Below are 14,594 nucleotides of genomic sequence, written 5' to 3' on the forward strand. Positions count from 1 at the left end.
GCAGGAAGGGCATTTGGAGTTCAAAGATAGATGTACCAGATACAATTACACCTGCTATTTCAACTCTTAAAAACTAATCTTTGATGCTAAATGATAGGCAGCATCTGGTGACCTAAATACTTGTGTCATAGCAGTTCTATTGAACAGCCACTGTTGTACTCCTCTTCCTTTTAAATGACAAAACTCCAGGCTCATTTACTTACAAATATGAAAATAAGAATTAGCTATAACAGCTCTTTTAAGCTGTTATATTCCATGTTCAGATACAGGATCCACATTTACTTCTGCTATACTTGGTGTGGAAAACATTTTTAATAAGGTGAATTCAGAAGTTTGTTTTTTTTAACACTGTTTTTTTACATGGCGGGCTAAACATGAGCTAACAGCTGTAACCTCAAAAGAGCAAGCAGGATTTGGGCCACAGCATTTAGAATTATAAAATGAAAAGTAAATATTAAATACATAATTCTGTTAGTTTTAATCCATCATCTCAGTGTTCACATATAGGCATCATGCCAGAATTAGCCTAGGAGGCACTGAACTGAAGAATAAACATGTACACATTCTGTGTGCTAGAAAAGAAGCCTCAGAGTAATTTGTTCCTGAGATTCTCATGAGATTCTTATGCTGCTGAGGTGACTGGATCTGCCAATACCAGGGCAGGAGAGCAGGGGAATGTCTCCATCCACTCCCTCTCACCGCCCACCTTTGCTTGTTGCTGGAAGTGTGTGGACACACCGAGTCTGCTTTGAGGCACAGACCCACAGCTGGTGTGCATGTTGGCCAGACAAAGACAGATGTGAAGCTGCAATTCTAGACCTTCCTCTGCACCTGAGAAACCTGAGTTTTTACCTACCTGAGTCCATATTGAATACCCTCACCTGCAGTTCCTCATCTGTTACGAGCTATGTGTAAACCAGGCTAATCTGAACAGTACAAACAAATAAGGAGAGGCAGCTCTGATGGCTGTGGCAGGTTGCAGGTTACAGTCAGGCCTCTCTGAAGCTGTTGTGCTACTACTTGGTGTCATCTCCTAGACCTATTGTGCAATACCCTCCATTTAACTTGCAACTTTCATTTAACAGGATGGTTTACGAAGATTATCAGGGAACGAATACATATTGTCAGCAAAACGTAAGTTTTAATTTGGCAGCTACTGAGATATTAAAACATGTTCAGAAATCTAAGAAGCAGGGGAAATAGGATTAGATGTTCTTTTTTATAAGCATTTTTTTGTTTGTGGGATTTTTTTTTTTGGGGGGGGCGGGATTTATCTGTAAGCATTTTTCTGCAGCATTACTGAGCCAGGTGTTACTACAGAAGAGAAAGCATGGTCATTCAGTAAAATTGTATCTCACTATTAAATATACTACATAATATACCGTTAATAAATACATATAGTAATAACTGTATTCCTCAAAAGAAACTCATCAGGTTGCTGGCAGTCTGAGCTCTCCAATCTCCCTCAATGACATACCCCCACGGATAACACAGGCAATGGAAAATGAGGAACAGTGGGATTTTGATATCTTTGAACTTGAGGCTGCCACCCATAAAAGGTCAGTAAATGCAAGAGCTCATAAACGAGTTGCTGAAAAGAGACTTAAATGTCATCCTCTAATCAGATCCTTAAATTCTCTACCTGTGCTTTTACAACTGAATTAATTTTAATGTCAATGTCAGATGTTTGACATTTTCTCATAGTCATTTCTAGTTGTGTATGCATCTTAAATAGCTTCTGTTTCATTGTGCACTATTTCTTGTAAATTCACAGTGGATGTAAGTGAAGATTATATATCTTTGGTATGGTATACAACATAATTTTTAAAGTCTTCCTTTATTCAGTAATATAAAAGTTTGGGTTTTTTTTGGTGGAGATTCAAATTTCTGTTGTGGGAAACTACACACAGAGTCAACATACTGATCTTGATTTGATCAGTTGAAACAGATCAGGTTTTATTTTCTTTCCATTCGATTGGGAAGGTTTTATTCCTCAACAGTTCCAAAACAGCTTTTCAGCAGAATTCCCATTACCTTTCTCTGGGATTAGAGGAAGGCCTTTATTCTTGGCAGGTTATATTTTATGTATAAGCTTAACTGAAGCACATTTACTGACAAAAAGCAGGGCATACCAATTTCCATCATAGAAGTTTTCAAAAACAGATCAGCAGTTTTAATAGACTGTATTTCATTAGTATCAAAGGCACCCCCTAAGACTGTAAATTGTTCTTTCTGTTTAAATCCTTTATTTTATTTTTTATGCTTTTGAAAAGTTTTTCTTTGGGTCCTAGTTTCATTTATCATGCTTTGTCTTAGGTAAAAGCTTTTGTGAGACACTTATTTGGAGGCCAGATCCTGCAATGAATTGACTATCTTAAACCCTTTGTCAAAATCCCAGATCTGTAAGAGCTTTGGAAGTTATTCAAAATCAAAGTCTAAGAAAGATGTCAAGCACTTAGTTGACAAATATGCACTTCATTATTAAACTGTGGTTTTATAGACCAAAAAGGTGGAAAACTCCCCAGGGTTTTATTATTTTTAAAAATTATTTTATTTTAAATGAAGATATCTACATCCACTTGCTTTAGGTTTTCTTTCTTTGCTACATTTTGATTTCTAATGAAGTAATAGAGATAAGTAATCGAAAAGAAAAATGTAAAAATACAGTCAGTCTGTGTGATTTAAAACATTTAATGGGTACATTGCAGCAACTTAATTAATTATCCCAGCCAACATGCATGAAATCATCAGGTAGGTTTCTCTGTTCTTACTGATCTGGAGGGACCACAGAGGGACAAAGGAGGTACTTTGTTGCTTGTACTTTTATTAAAGGTAGAATAATTATGATTGCTTCCTACTGTGTTTAAATAACAACAGTTAATTTGTTAAGATAAGTAAAGTGATTTTCAATTACTCACAAGTATGAATATATTACTAGTGTTGCCTTAAGTCCAAGCAGATATATGGTAATAAAGCCAGGATAATGAATTAAATTTTAGTGCATTACAGTTCCCTGACAGAAAACCTGGAGACACCTTTGTCTGGCACTGGGGGGAATTAAGGGGAATTTGACTTTATGTATGTTACAATTCCAGTATATGACACAGTAATTCCGTAACAAGTCCTTACACATCATTACATATGTTATTAGCTAAAAATGCTGTGTGGATTCATACTGTTTATGCTATATAATATTCTTTCAGCTGCATTCATTTTAAAACTTTCTGTTTATTTTTCTCCACAGGCCTTTGGTTTATCTGGGTCTCAAAATATTTGCTCGCTTTGGAATCTGTGAATTCCTAAACTGTTCAGAATCCACTCTGAGGTCATGGCTACAAGTTATTGAGGCTAACTACCATTCCTCCAACTCCTACCATAATTCTACTCATTCAGCAGATGTACTACACGCTACTGCTTACTTCTTGTCTAAAGAAAGAGTAAAGGTGAGTCCACATTTATGAGAAACAGTTTAGGTAGGAAATACAGATGCAATCAAAGAAGGATCTCTCAGAAACAGATTCAAAAGCCAAATGTCTGCCCAGTGCCAACCAGTTTGGTAACTCTGAGGTCAAAGAACTGGGCTGCTTTACATGAATTCTAGGATCTCTCTTATAGTATGTGTAGAAGGATGGATACTAACATTACAGAATTGAACAATTCTTGATGGGAGGATAAGAAAACCTTCTTTTCAAGTAAAACTTCTTGAAAAGTTATATAGTTAAACCTTCTCAGACAGGTGAGCTAATGACATAATTACTTTTGTGATGGTACATGCCAAATACAGATTTAATGTGATAAATTACCATCTCTTATGCCTTGTGATGGTCATTTTGCAAAAGACTCCCAGGACAATATAGGCCATAAAGTAGGATATATCACCCCCTGGAGAAGATGCCCTGAGGCTTAAAGAGACTGCATTGGAGGAGAAAAAAATTGAAATAAATGGAAAAAAAATTACTTACTTGTCAGTACCATAACACCCACTGGGGTATTAGAGCCACTGACAACCAGAATAAATCAGAGCGACTTTTGCTCTCACATGCCCAGACTGGAGAAGGGGAATAAAGCAGTGCTTGGTGTGTGTGCAGCAGAGTGGGGGGACTTTTTTCTGAGTCTCAGTCTTGGGTAGAAGTTATGAACTGGCCTGCCTAAGGATAGGACCAATGATGGGCACCTGGCTGAGAAATTTGTGACTGTAAACAAGCTTCTGACAGCTCATTAAACTGTAGTAATTCTGTTAACTTGGAGCTGCAGCTCATTAATGTGCTCTCCAGAGGCTGATTTACAAATACTATATGCCAAGTGGGGATAGAAGTCACTGGATTTTTTTCAGCTCCTGATTTGCCAGAGGTTTAGCTGGTCTTCCCAAGAATATCTATGAAAAACAGACAAGATCTGGATCCATTTCAATGCCACAGAAGCATGACTGCCTCCTCTTTTTCCAGAATGTTATTTCCATTCCTCCGTAGGCATAGGAAGAGAAAAAAATGTTGCAGCAACAGAAGGAGCAGGATCAAAGTTCAGAATTCTCTCTTAATCTTTTCAAAGTTAAAGCCCAGCTGCTTTTGTGTTGCCCAGAGTTCAACTTAATCTAAACACAGAAAGCCCAATTCTGCCACTGAAATTCATGCTGAGAATATTTTTTTTGGTAGCTTGAACTCAGTTCAACTTGCCTAGGAAAATTTTCTGGCTCTGAAATTGAAGCTGTATTCTCAGAATAGTTTTCACTTCTGTGCCATGGGAGTTAAGATAACAAAGTTGACTTGATGTTGGGTGTAAAAGTACTGTAAATCCCTGTGAAATATGTCAGGTAGACTGCTGTGATCCTCCAGGTCAGGCATTCTCATGTTTCTGGCCATTTCCCATCTGCACAGGTCTTTCTCAGCCAGACTGAATGCTGGTCAGTGTGTCCCTCTGAGGAAATCCCTCTCTCCAAACTGCATACCACAAAAATAGAACCCCATGAGCAGCAGCTGAAAGAAAAAAGGAAGAAGCTAACACACAGCAGAGTATTTCAGACAACTATGCTAACTATGAACTAGAGCAGAAAGAATTATTTGCCTTCTCTTGTTCTCCACGAGACTCTCTTGACAGTTCTCATAATATCCCTGCTCCTGCAAAGTCAAATCATTGCATAATTTCAGGAGGTGTGAAGAAGGGAAGGGTTTGTCTTTTTACCTACCAGTGTAACAATTCTGAATTGTAGTAGAGGGCCCACAGAGAATTTGGACCTCGAATTAAAGCAAATTGGAATGAAAATTATCTGCCCTGCTCCCAGATTCAAATGGGAATATTTATGCTCTTGTGTCTCTTTAATTTTATTAAAATTTTTAATATAATTATTTTGTATCTGTGGTCCTTCACAAATGCCAGTATAAACACAGCACAAAGGGTGGTTTCCAAATGTATACAAAATATTTCTGAGATGCTTAATTCTTGTTCCCCTTTATGCTATTAATAAAGTATTAACACTTAAATGTAAAATCTTAAGAGTCAAATAGGTTTGTATTTCATGACAGGATAGATAAAAATAGGCATAAATTAATGCCCATTGCAAGTAAACTTGGAGTTTAAAAAAAACTTCATAAAGCTTGGAGTGCAGCATGCTACCAGAATCAGAATGTGACACACAAAGTACAGAACATGTGTCATGTAATTTATCCATGGATACAAAACATCAAATATTCTCCACAGAATACGCATTAGCTGTAACCCAGGACAGCTTTATTAAAGAACTGGATGTATGGATAGCATTCATTTTAAACTGTAAGCCTGGCCAGCGCGTAAATGGAACATGATTAGGACACATTAAATTGCCAAAGGAAATTAAGGGGTGGTAATAGAATAATTTTTAGCAGTATTGGTCTTTTTTCCAAGCCAAATACCTTAACTCCAAGTGAAGGTAGTTTCAGTGTTGCTAGAAAACACAAACTAGTTTATTACTTTACATTTGTTTAATTTGATGTGCTGTGACATAGGTGTGGTTAAGGCAAAATTTAAGAGGTACAAAATGGCCAAAAAAGTCATGCAATGTTCAGTGAAGCTTACAATGAATTTTCCATTGCTCTGTGTAGAACATCTGACCCTTACTGATCTCCAGAGTTTTGGCTTTTATTCCTCAGCGACTCGGCTTAATCTTATGGACAGAACAGGGTTTCTAATGAGTGTGCCAGGAAAACTAAGCACCCTTCTATTTTCAGCAAACTCTGGATCCAATTGATGAGGTTGCTGCGCTCATTGCTGCCACAGTCCATGATGTGGATCACCCAGGAAGAACAAATTCCTTCCTGTGCAATGCTGGCAGCGAGCTCGCAATTCTCTACAATGACACGGCCGTGCTGGAGAGCCACCACGCTGCCCTGGCTTTCCAGCTCACCACCCGGGATGGCAAATGCAATATATTTAAAAACATGGAGAGGTAAGCTTAATCCCCAGGGTCCTTGTCTGCCCACTGACATCTCTCTCTCCCTTCTGTGTAACAGAAGGCAAACAAGCACCCTAGAGGAGGGCAGTGCCTGGTGGATAACTGTCCATGGCCCTTGTGAAATTTGTTTCTAAAAGAGTAGAATGCTTCTGTCTCTCCTGCAAAGACTTCTTAGTAATTCCCCACTGTCAGTTTCTCCTGTCCATAAAAAGGCAGGCTCTATCTAAGGAATTTAGTGTAAATCTTAATATGAGCAAGTCTAGAAGAGTTGTTTTGTGTCACTGAATGTAGAGAACAAGCTATGGCTGGGTGGGTAGAGAACAAGGAAGAGCCACAGAGCCTTGTGAAAGATAATGAAGGACCTGTTGCTCTGCAGCCTCAGAGAAGCATTTAGGGCACAGATGTGACCATTGCCTTGGTTCTCTCAAGATACAATAGAAAAATATTTCTGAAAACTTGACTGGAGAGTGAGCCACAGCTGAGTGTCTGTGCTAAAAGCCTTGGGAACATGCAGGTGTGGCATGTCCCAGCAGCCTCCTAAGCCTCTGCTTCTGCCCAGCTCTGGTGCTGTTTCTCCTAGAGATCCAGTCATGCCTGGAACACATATGTCCCTACACACCAAAGGTACTCCTGCATCTAACAGAGACGCAGCTGCCCAAGCCTTTATTACTGTTCTTTCTTCCCCTAGCACCTCTCTCAAAGAGGAATGGTCTGTTGCAATTTTGTTAGACTTGTTTTAGCAACCAGCCCTTTGTGACCCAGCCAGCATTCTTAATTGTTTCCTTCTTTAAACAGGAATGAGTATCGAACCCTTCGCCAAGTCATTATTGACATGGTCTTAGCAACAGAAATGACAAAGCACTTTGAGCATGTCAACAAGTTTGTCAACAGCATTAACAAACCCTTGGCAGCACTAGAAGAAAATGGGGTAAGCAACACTGCAAGTCCTCCTTAAAATGCCTAGGCAGGGACTGGGAACTCTTGGCAGTGGGAAATTCCCACATGGTGTTCTGAGAAAGTTTATCAGAAATGTGGAGAAAGAGAGGCTGGAGATTTATCTTTCACCTCTGGGTTTGAATCCCCTTCTGCTTAACATGGTTGTTACTTGGAGGGTGTGTAGGATTCACTTGGGTGAATATCACAATGCTGTGATGTCATACTTGGAACAGGACCCTGGGCTGTATGTTTTCATGTAAAAATGCCACTTGGATTAACCCAGTCACTCCCATGGAAGAAGTGGTGAGACTGGGCATTGTTGTTGGCCATTTCTGCAATGGAGGCAAGGTTTGCTTCAAAGCAGAGGCTGAATTACATCCCTCCCAAGGGAACATGCTGGGGGTGCAGCATAAGGGCAGGTCTGTGGGCTGGCATGTGGTGCATTCTCTGGGAATAAGGCCCTCATCCTCCAGTGCTGCCTGGCAGCATTCATGGGGTTTCTGTCTGCTTTCTTTTTTAATCTTTAAAATAGATGATGGTGACATTATGTATCATATAATCAATAGCCATCTGGAACCCCATGGACACAAAGAAATTGCCTGTTAAGAACTCTTTCTGAAAAACCACACCAGTTTCAATAACAGCTTCAACCAGCAGTTTTGTTGCCAGTAAGAGCAGTGTATAATTTCATTGGAATGATTTTTGCAAAGAGAAGACTTGCAGAAATGGTTATGATAAAGCTTGCATCGGTGGCAACGTCATGTAGGAGCCATAATGGTTTTCTGTATTTTCTTACCATGTTTTTTAGAAAGCCACATTTATAACTGTTGTGCGTAATGGGGGAAGGCAGTCTTTTTATTATCTGAGAGTGGGAGGCAAACAGGTCTTGTTCCTTCACCCATGAGAAGCAGACTGGAGCTTAATTGGAGAATTGTACCTTTGTCCACAGGAGTATAGGCTAGAATTAGCTTTGTTCTTGGCACCTGGCGATGCTAATGGCAGCTCTGTGAATGTGAAGCCAAGTTCTGGGTGTGCTGAATAAATTAGAGAAAGGATGTTAAGTTCCCTGCTGGACAGCCTCTCTGGATGAGCATAGCAACACTGGTGCAGGAGGAGAACAAGGGAGCTGCTGCTGCTGGGTGCAGTGCACTGCACTGGCCCTGTGGAGTGTGTAACTCTGTAGGGCTCCCGGTCTTGCTGAAGGGCCCTGCACTGGCCTGGCTTGGTGTGCAGAGCCCCTCCTCCCAGCCCCAAGGTTGGGATGCAGCATTTCTTTGAGCAGCAGCATCCATCCAAAGAGCCAAACTCTTCTTGTTGCCTATTACAGAGAGCTAAACAGCTGGTCTGCTGAAGAACAGGGCTTAGACCTGTACAGTCAGAGAGTAAAAACACAAACAGGGACATAGAAAAATGAAACAAAAGTTTAGTTCTACCCTTAAGCCCCAGAGACTGCAGGGAAATTATCTGTCCCACAAGGCATTCAGATGTGCCCAAGGATGGGAAGTAAGACAAAGAATATATAATTTCTATTGAAAACAAGAAGCAAAATGTTTGCCTTCTTTCAGCTGGGAGTTTCAGTTTGGCAAATTCCTATTAAAAGGCCTGTAATGTGTGAGTGGGTAAAGCAAATTATTTATTGTGCTGAGCAGAACAATGCTGTCAGCCCCTGTTTCAAGTCTGCTGTCCCTCTGGCTGCAGCAGCAGTGTGTGTTTTCTGGCCTGCTTTCCAGTCATGGTGGTGACTCAGTGGAGTGTTTGCAGGCTGAGCTGCCAACCGCCTGTTCCAAATGGGACAGTTCCACTTCTTCTTTTTTTTTTTTTTTTTTAATTTATTATTTTTATACAAATTTGTTCAAAGAGCCATGCTGAGAAGCTGCTCTGTTTGTTTCCTTTCTGCTTTTGTTTCATAAACTGAAAAAAATCCTTTCCAGCTCCAGCATCCTTTATCCTCCCATTTCCCCTCATGATGTCACCTAAGCTATGACAGGAAGCCAACATCTGACATGCAGAGACACCTCTGCACTCTGAGCAGGATGCTGGGACTGAGCACAGTTAACACATTTTATTCCCAAGACATCTGCATCTAGCAAGTAGAACTGTGCCTTTGGTTTGAACAGATCTCAGAGGTGAACATTCTTTCTTGTTCCCTGGTGGTTTACCTGCTAGGATATTCTCTACTATTCTAAACCAAATAATCTCTTAATTTTCCATACCTAATTTCCATACTCGTGTTTCTGGAGCTTCCATCACTTTATGTTGGCTTTCTCATATATAATTTTTCCATGAAATGCACATCTCACCTTTTTCCTTCTGTTTTCCCTTCCACTTACCTAGAAATGAGAGAAAATAATTGGTTTAGACATCTCATTTTGGTGAGACCTGTGGAGCTGGTATTTCTGAGCCATTTCTATACTATCAATTTTTTTTTATTACTGTCAGTTTCTTCCTTTAGGGAGAACTTACTTCCCCACAAGAATTTTCATCTGAAAAATATCATGGTTATTCTGACCTGATAAAAGGTCAGAATGTTTCTGCTGCTTTGTTTGAATGTTTCTTTCTGCTTTCTCCCTCTTTGTACAAAAAACTGCAGGAACTGGTAGCACATTATTATTATCATTATTGTTTGTTACTTCTTCCCTGCTCTGACTGTAGAGCAAGACCTTGTTAGGTGCCAAAAAAGTCTTGTATGTTCCTTGCTTCAAAGAGTTTCTTTTCTGAGTAGACAGCAGTGTAAACTCCTGTACCCATCCATCCTTAAAGAGTCCAGCAGCAAGGGAAGGGAATGAGGAACATGCCTGGGAGGCAGTGTAGGATCTGACTCTGAATAGTAGCAGTGCTGTCAGAATGATTGATACACTGATGGTGTTTGTGTGCCAAGGGTGGCTCTGCAACTCGGGTCAGTCCCTCTTCTCAAACCAACTATTCCACTCTTAATTTGCAAGTCCATTAATCCTTGGTTTTCAGCAGAGTTACATTTTTCTGCCTACACAGTCCTCATCACTATGTGTGTAGTGATGAATGTATCCTCTCCACACTTTTGAGAAGAGAGATAAGGAATAGACAGATAGATGACTTGCCCAAAGATGCCAAAGAGATCTGTCACAAAGCCAGTGACTGAATCCAGAAACTGGAGTTCAGTGCTAGCTCAGAGCTGTGGCTAACTTTCATAATCCACCTATAAATTCACTTAGACATCAAATCTGGTAGCCAGTAGCAGGACTGATCCCTGTAGGATGTGCTGAAAGCATTCCCAAAGCACAAAAGCTTTTGAGTTAGTGCGTGGAGACCTTGCTAATGGATTGTTTTTAATTCTTAAATGTTACAGAATAATGGTGATGGAGAGTCAATCAAAACTGTTCTCAGGTCTCCTGAAAACCGTATCCTTATCAAACGCATGTTGATAAAGTGTGCTGACATTTCCAATCCATGCAGACCCAGAGAACAGTGTATAGAATGGGCTGGACGCATCTCTGAGGAGTACTTTGCACAGGTAAGGCAGCTACAGCAGGCTGCTGAAACTGCAGGTGAGCATCTCTTTAAAAGGGAGGGGAAGGGTGCCAGTGTCACAGAACATCTCAGGCTGCATTATGTAATGTGAGAAATAATAACCTTTTTATTTTAAATAATGGGTATTACTCGTGCTGGTACACAACTAGATGCCTTCAGAGAGATGAAAGTTGACAACTTCTATTATGAAATTTCTGAAAAATTTAAGCTTTCAAGTTGTTCAGTTTGGAACTGAGCTTTTCGTGCCTTGTCTGCAAATGCACTCCCATCACATAAGATAGAGCAAGGATGCTTCTGTACCCACATGCTGGCTTTGCCTCAGAAATAGGATCATCAGGTTCTAGTGTTTGGATGGGAGCAGAACTCACTCCAAGAAATGCTGTAATCCCTTAGCACACTGTGCTGAGGAAAGGTTTTAGGAAGATGAGGAAAAGGAGCGGGCAGTCATTATTATAGATTATATACCAAACACTGCAGTTGGAACTTGGCACCCCAACAAAGGGGCAAGGGAATACAAAAGGTACTTTGCCATGTCTGAGTGGGACAGATCACTGCTTCCATCAGAGACTGAAAATGGCTGAGCAGCTCTTAGGTCCAAAGAAGTCATAACTTAGTAATGTGTGAAGTTACTTAGGGTCAGCTTGTGTGCAGATAAGGAAGACAAATATATCCCTTTGAGGGAAACACTGGAAGGCACTATTTGTCTGCTGCTTTGCTGAAACTGAACAACTAGGTGCTTAAGATTAAGTTGCTGCTGCTTCAGATCTATTCAGGTTCCTCCTTTGATTTAGCAGATGCATGTTCTAGACAGTGTAAATCAATCTGCTGCTAAAAGAAGCCCATTAACAGAATGTGTCTTAGATGAATAATCACTAATGTTTCTTGCAGACTGATGAAGAAAGGAGGCAAGGTTTACCAGTTGTGATGCCAGTTTTTGACAGAAATACTTGCAGCATCCCCAAATCCCAATTATCATTCATTGATTACTTCATTATCGATATGTTTGATGCCTGGGATGGTAAGCAAAACTCTGCTGTTTCCTGATGTGTGAGCAATTTGTGAAAATTTGAAGCTGCTATGATCAAAATTTCTTTTTTATGGCTCCTAAATAAAGGGAGAGAAAGGGGAAGATTGCTGCAGTTCAAGTAAGATTAATAACTTCATTATTGCTTATAAGTATGGCTACAAGCAATTCTCATGGCTTGTCTATAATATACTAGATCCTGGCAATCTTTAACTTTTTAAACTTGCTTCTCTGTAAACAGAGAACAGAACACATTCTCTTTGACAGCTCTTTGAGCACAGTAATTTTGTCCACGCTAATATTGGTTATTCTTCAAGGCAGATTTCTACTGTCTGGAAACTGCTTGGGGCAGCAGCTGTTTCCTTCCAAGTGCTGCCTCCGTGGTAAAAGTGGTCAGAAATGTGACTCTCCTGAATGCCAGATCATGACATGTGACTGAGGTTTGATGGGGTAGGATAATTACAACCATGATTAGTTTTCCCCCCTGGAAAACTGTGTTCCTTTGCTGGGACTTACAATACCAGTATTAAGTAGATTTACAGAACAGTTCTCAGCACTACACGAGTGCTGAGAGCTATACAGCCAAAACTATTTCAAGCATTAGTATGACAGATTTAAGCTTTTCTACTCAACATATTTGCCTGAACATTTCAAGTGATGCTTAAGCAGACAAAATCTGTGCCTGTTTCAGTTCTGCAAACTCAATGCTTTCTGCCCTTCCTTCCCTAGCATTTGCCGACCTGCCAAATCTGATGGAGCATCTGAATAATAACATTAAATACTGGAAAGGACTGGATGGGAGGAACCTGCGAGTCCTTCGACCACCACCAGAATAGCAGTTAGACCATGGTGTGTCATTAGCCATATGCATATTTATTCAAGCTCACTTTTGTCTGTGTGAATTCAGATTTGTTTTGGTCTCTTCAGTATTACAGTAAAGCTAGCCCATGCACTTGGGGAACTTTCACGTTCAAGAGAACACGAGGTCAGCGGTTGACTTCCACGAAGTACCATGTGTGGACTCAGATGAAATAAGCCCACCAAGTGGAATTACACTGGATTGCTGCAGTACTTGTACTGAAGAGGGTTTATTATGAACATACTTCTGTGATATCTTCATACCAGCACGTGAAGCTGGAAGACCTTGAAGAGAATCCTCATGAAAAGGACATTCACTAGAAGTTTATCTATTAATAGAGACTCACAGCTTTTATGAGAAAGCTACATGCTTTTTATAAGCACTTCAGGCAGTTATGTAGAACAATCAGACATTTAAAATGCAACTGTCTATGAAAGAATTTTTTGATCTATGAAAAATAGATGTACTGTATTTTTTCACATCACAGAAGGTGCAATCATTCACTTCTGAGCACTACTGAAAGTGAGTTCTCCTTAAGAAATTTAGTAGCAAATGTAAAAAATAACACAAGAATTTTGAGGTTGATCGTTAGCATCTATGATTAAAATGTTATGTTTTATTTATTTTGTTAGATGTTCAATATTTTCTATGAATTTATAAATACTTAAAAGCCAAAGCCAACTTTAGATGCATTATAAATTTACATGATTCATACTCATTAATATACATTTAATTGATGTACAGACCTTTTATTTTCATAATGCAAATACAAAATACTATACAATGATACATTTTTATTGCACTGTAAGGATAGATGTGTATGTTTAAATATTGTCTGATTTATGTTAATTAAAATAAGTTTTATTAAAAAGGTCTCACTTGAGACTAGTAGAATAAACAAGAACTGTATACTGTCTGAGCACCAGAACTGCAGTAGTTCTCCCACAAACCAGTGAAGACCACCTGATCTTCTCTTGGCTACAAAAATAATAATGTGTTGGAACTCTGTTATCTCTCGTGACATTTTATGACTGAATTCCCTGTTAAAGTCTGCCTTATTTTATATAGCATTTCTACAAAGCATTCCACAGCATATATGAAGAGGTGATACTGAGGTGATTCAACATTTTATAGCCAATGTATTTTCCTCTGCCATAAAAGAAAAAGAACATAAAACCACCAACACAAACCTTCAACTCAAGAAGTTTGTAAAGGCTGTGTACCTTCACAATTTGAATGAAACCTTCATAGCAACTACCAGAAAATAATAAAATGTATATTTTAAGAAGTGTCAAGTCCTACCCATTTCATTTGAAATGTATGTGCACTTTGTAGTTGGCAGACTAACAAACACGTGAAATTCTTTTTAAAATAACTAAGATACTTTTTTTCTGGGGAAGGGAAAAGTTGAGGGGGTTGAACAGGATAAGGGTGATGAAAGGTGTAGCTGGCAAGCCTCTGTTTGTGGCCTGCCCTTGGCAAGACCATCAGACCCTTGTGTACCCTTGGACAAGTCTCTTTACAGCTCCACGCAGTGTCGCATGTGGAGAACTCGAGGAGTATCCTGTCAGCCTTCCCAGTCAGCAGAAGGGCATCCAGAGGCACCAAAAGGGCTGCTGACTGTCGTTACTGCAGAGGCAACTGAGTTCAGAGACGTTTTGAACCATTCCTGAAGAAGCAGAAGCAGGGGAGAGGTGGATGATGGAGCAGTTCAGGGACTGCAGTAGAAGGTAAGAAAGGAAGAGTGCCCCAGGTGTTACCTGCTTCTGTGTTTCTCCTTCCTCTCCAAGGCAGTGAGACTGATGGGCTACCACCATTTGTGTCATGCCTTTCTGCCCTTACCC

General features: G+C 39.8%; 1 protein-coding gene across 6 annotated transcripts in view; it reads left to right on the forward strand.

The window, feature by feature from the left end:
• PDE8A (phosphodiesterase 8A) overlaps window positions 1-14,038 on the forward strand; it is a 142,072-nt gene extending 128,034 nt beyond the window's left edge. For all 6 annotated transcript variants that reach the window (XM_072934060.1, XM_072934061.1, XM_032750307.3 and 3 more), the window contains 8 exons: window positions 1,086-1,134; window positions 1,424-1,559; window positions 3,245-3,443; window positions 6,201-6,418; window positions 7,220-7,352; window positions 10,686-10,850; window positions 11,756-11,885; window positions 12,621-14,038. In XM_072934060.1, coding sequence (XP_072790161.1) covers window positions 1,086-1,134; window positions 1,424-1,559; window positions 3,245-3,443; window positions 6,201-6,418; window positions 7,220-7,352; window positions 10,686-10,850; window positions 11,756-11,885; window positions 12,621-12,727 — 1,137 coding nt within the window. In that variant the 3' untranslated portion in view covers window positions 12,728-14,038. The remainder of the gene's footprint in view (window positions 1-1,085; window positions 1,135-1,423; window positions 1,560-3,244; window positions 3,444-6,200; window positions 6,419-7,219; window positions 7,353-10,685; window positions 10,851-11,755; window positions 11,886-12,620) is intronic.
• The last annotated feature ends 556 nt before the right edge of the window (window positions 14,039-14,594 follow it).

This window comes from Taeniopygia guttata, chromosome 10 (assembly GCF_048771995.1).
Source record: "Taeniopygia guttata chromosome 10, bTaeGut7.mat, whole genome shotgun sequence".
Classification (NCBI taxonomy): domain Eukaryota; kingdom Metazoa; phylum Chordata; class Aves; order Passeriformes; family Estrildidae; genus Taeniopygia; species Taeniopygia guttata.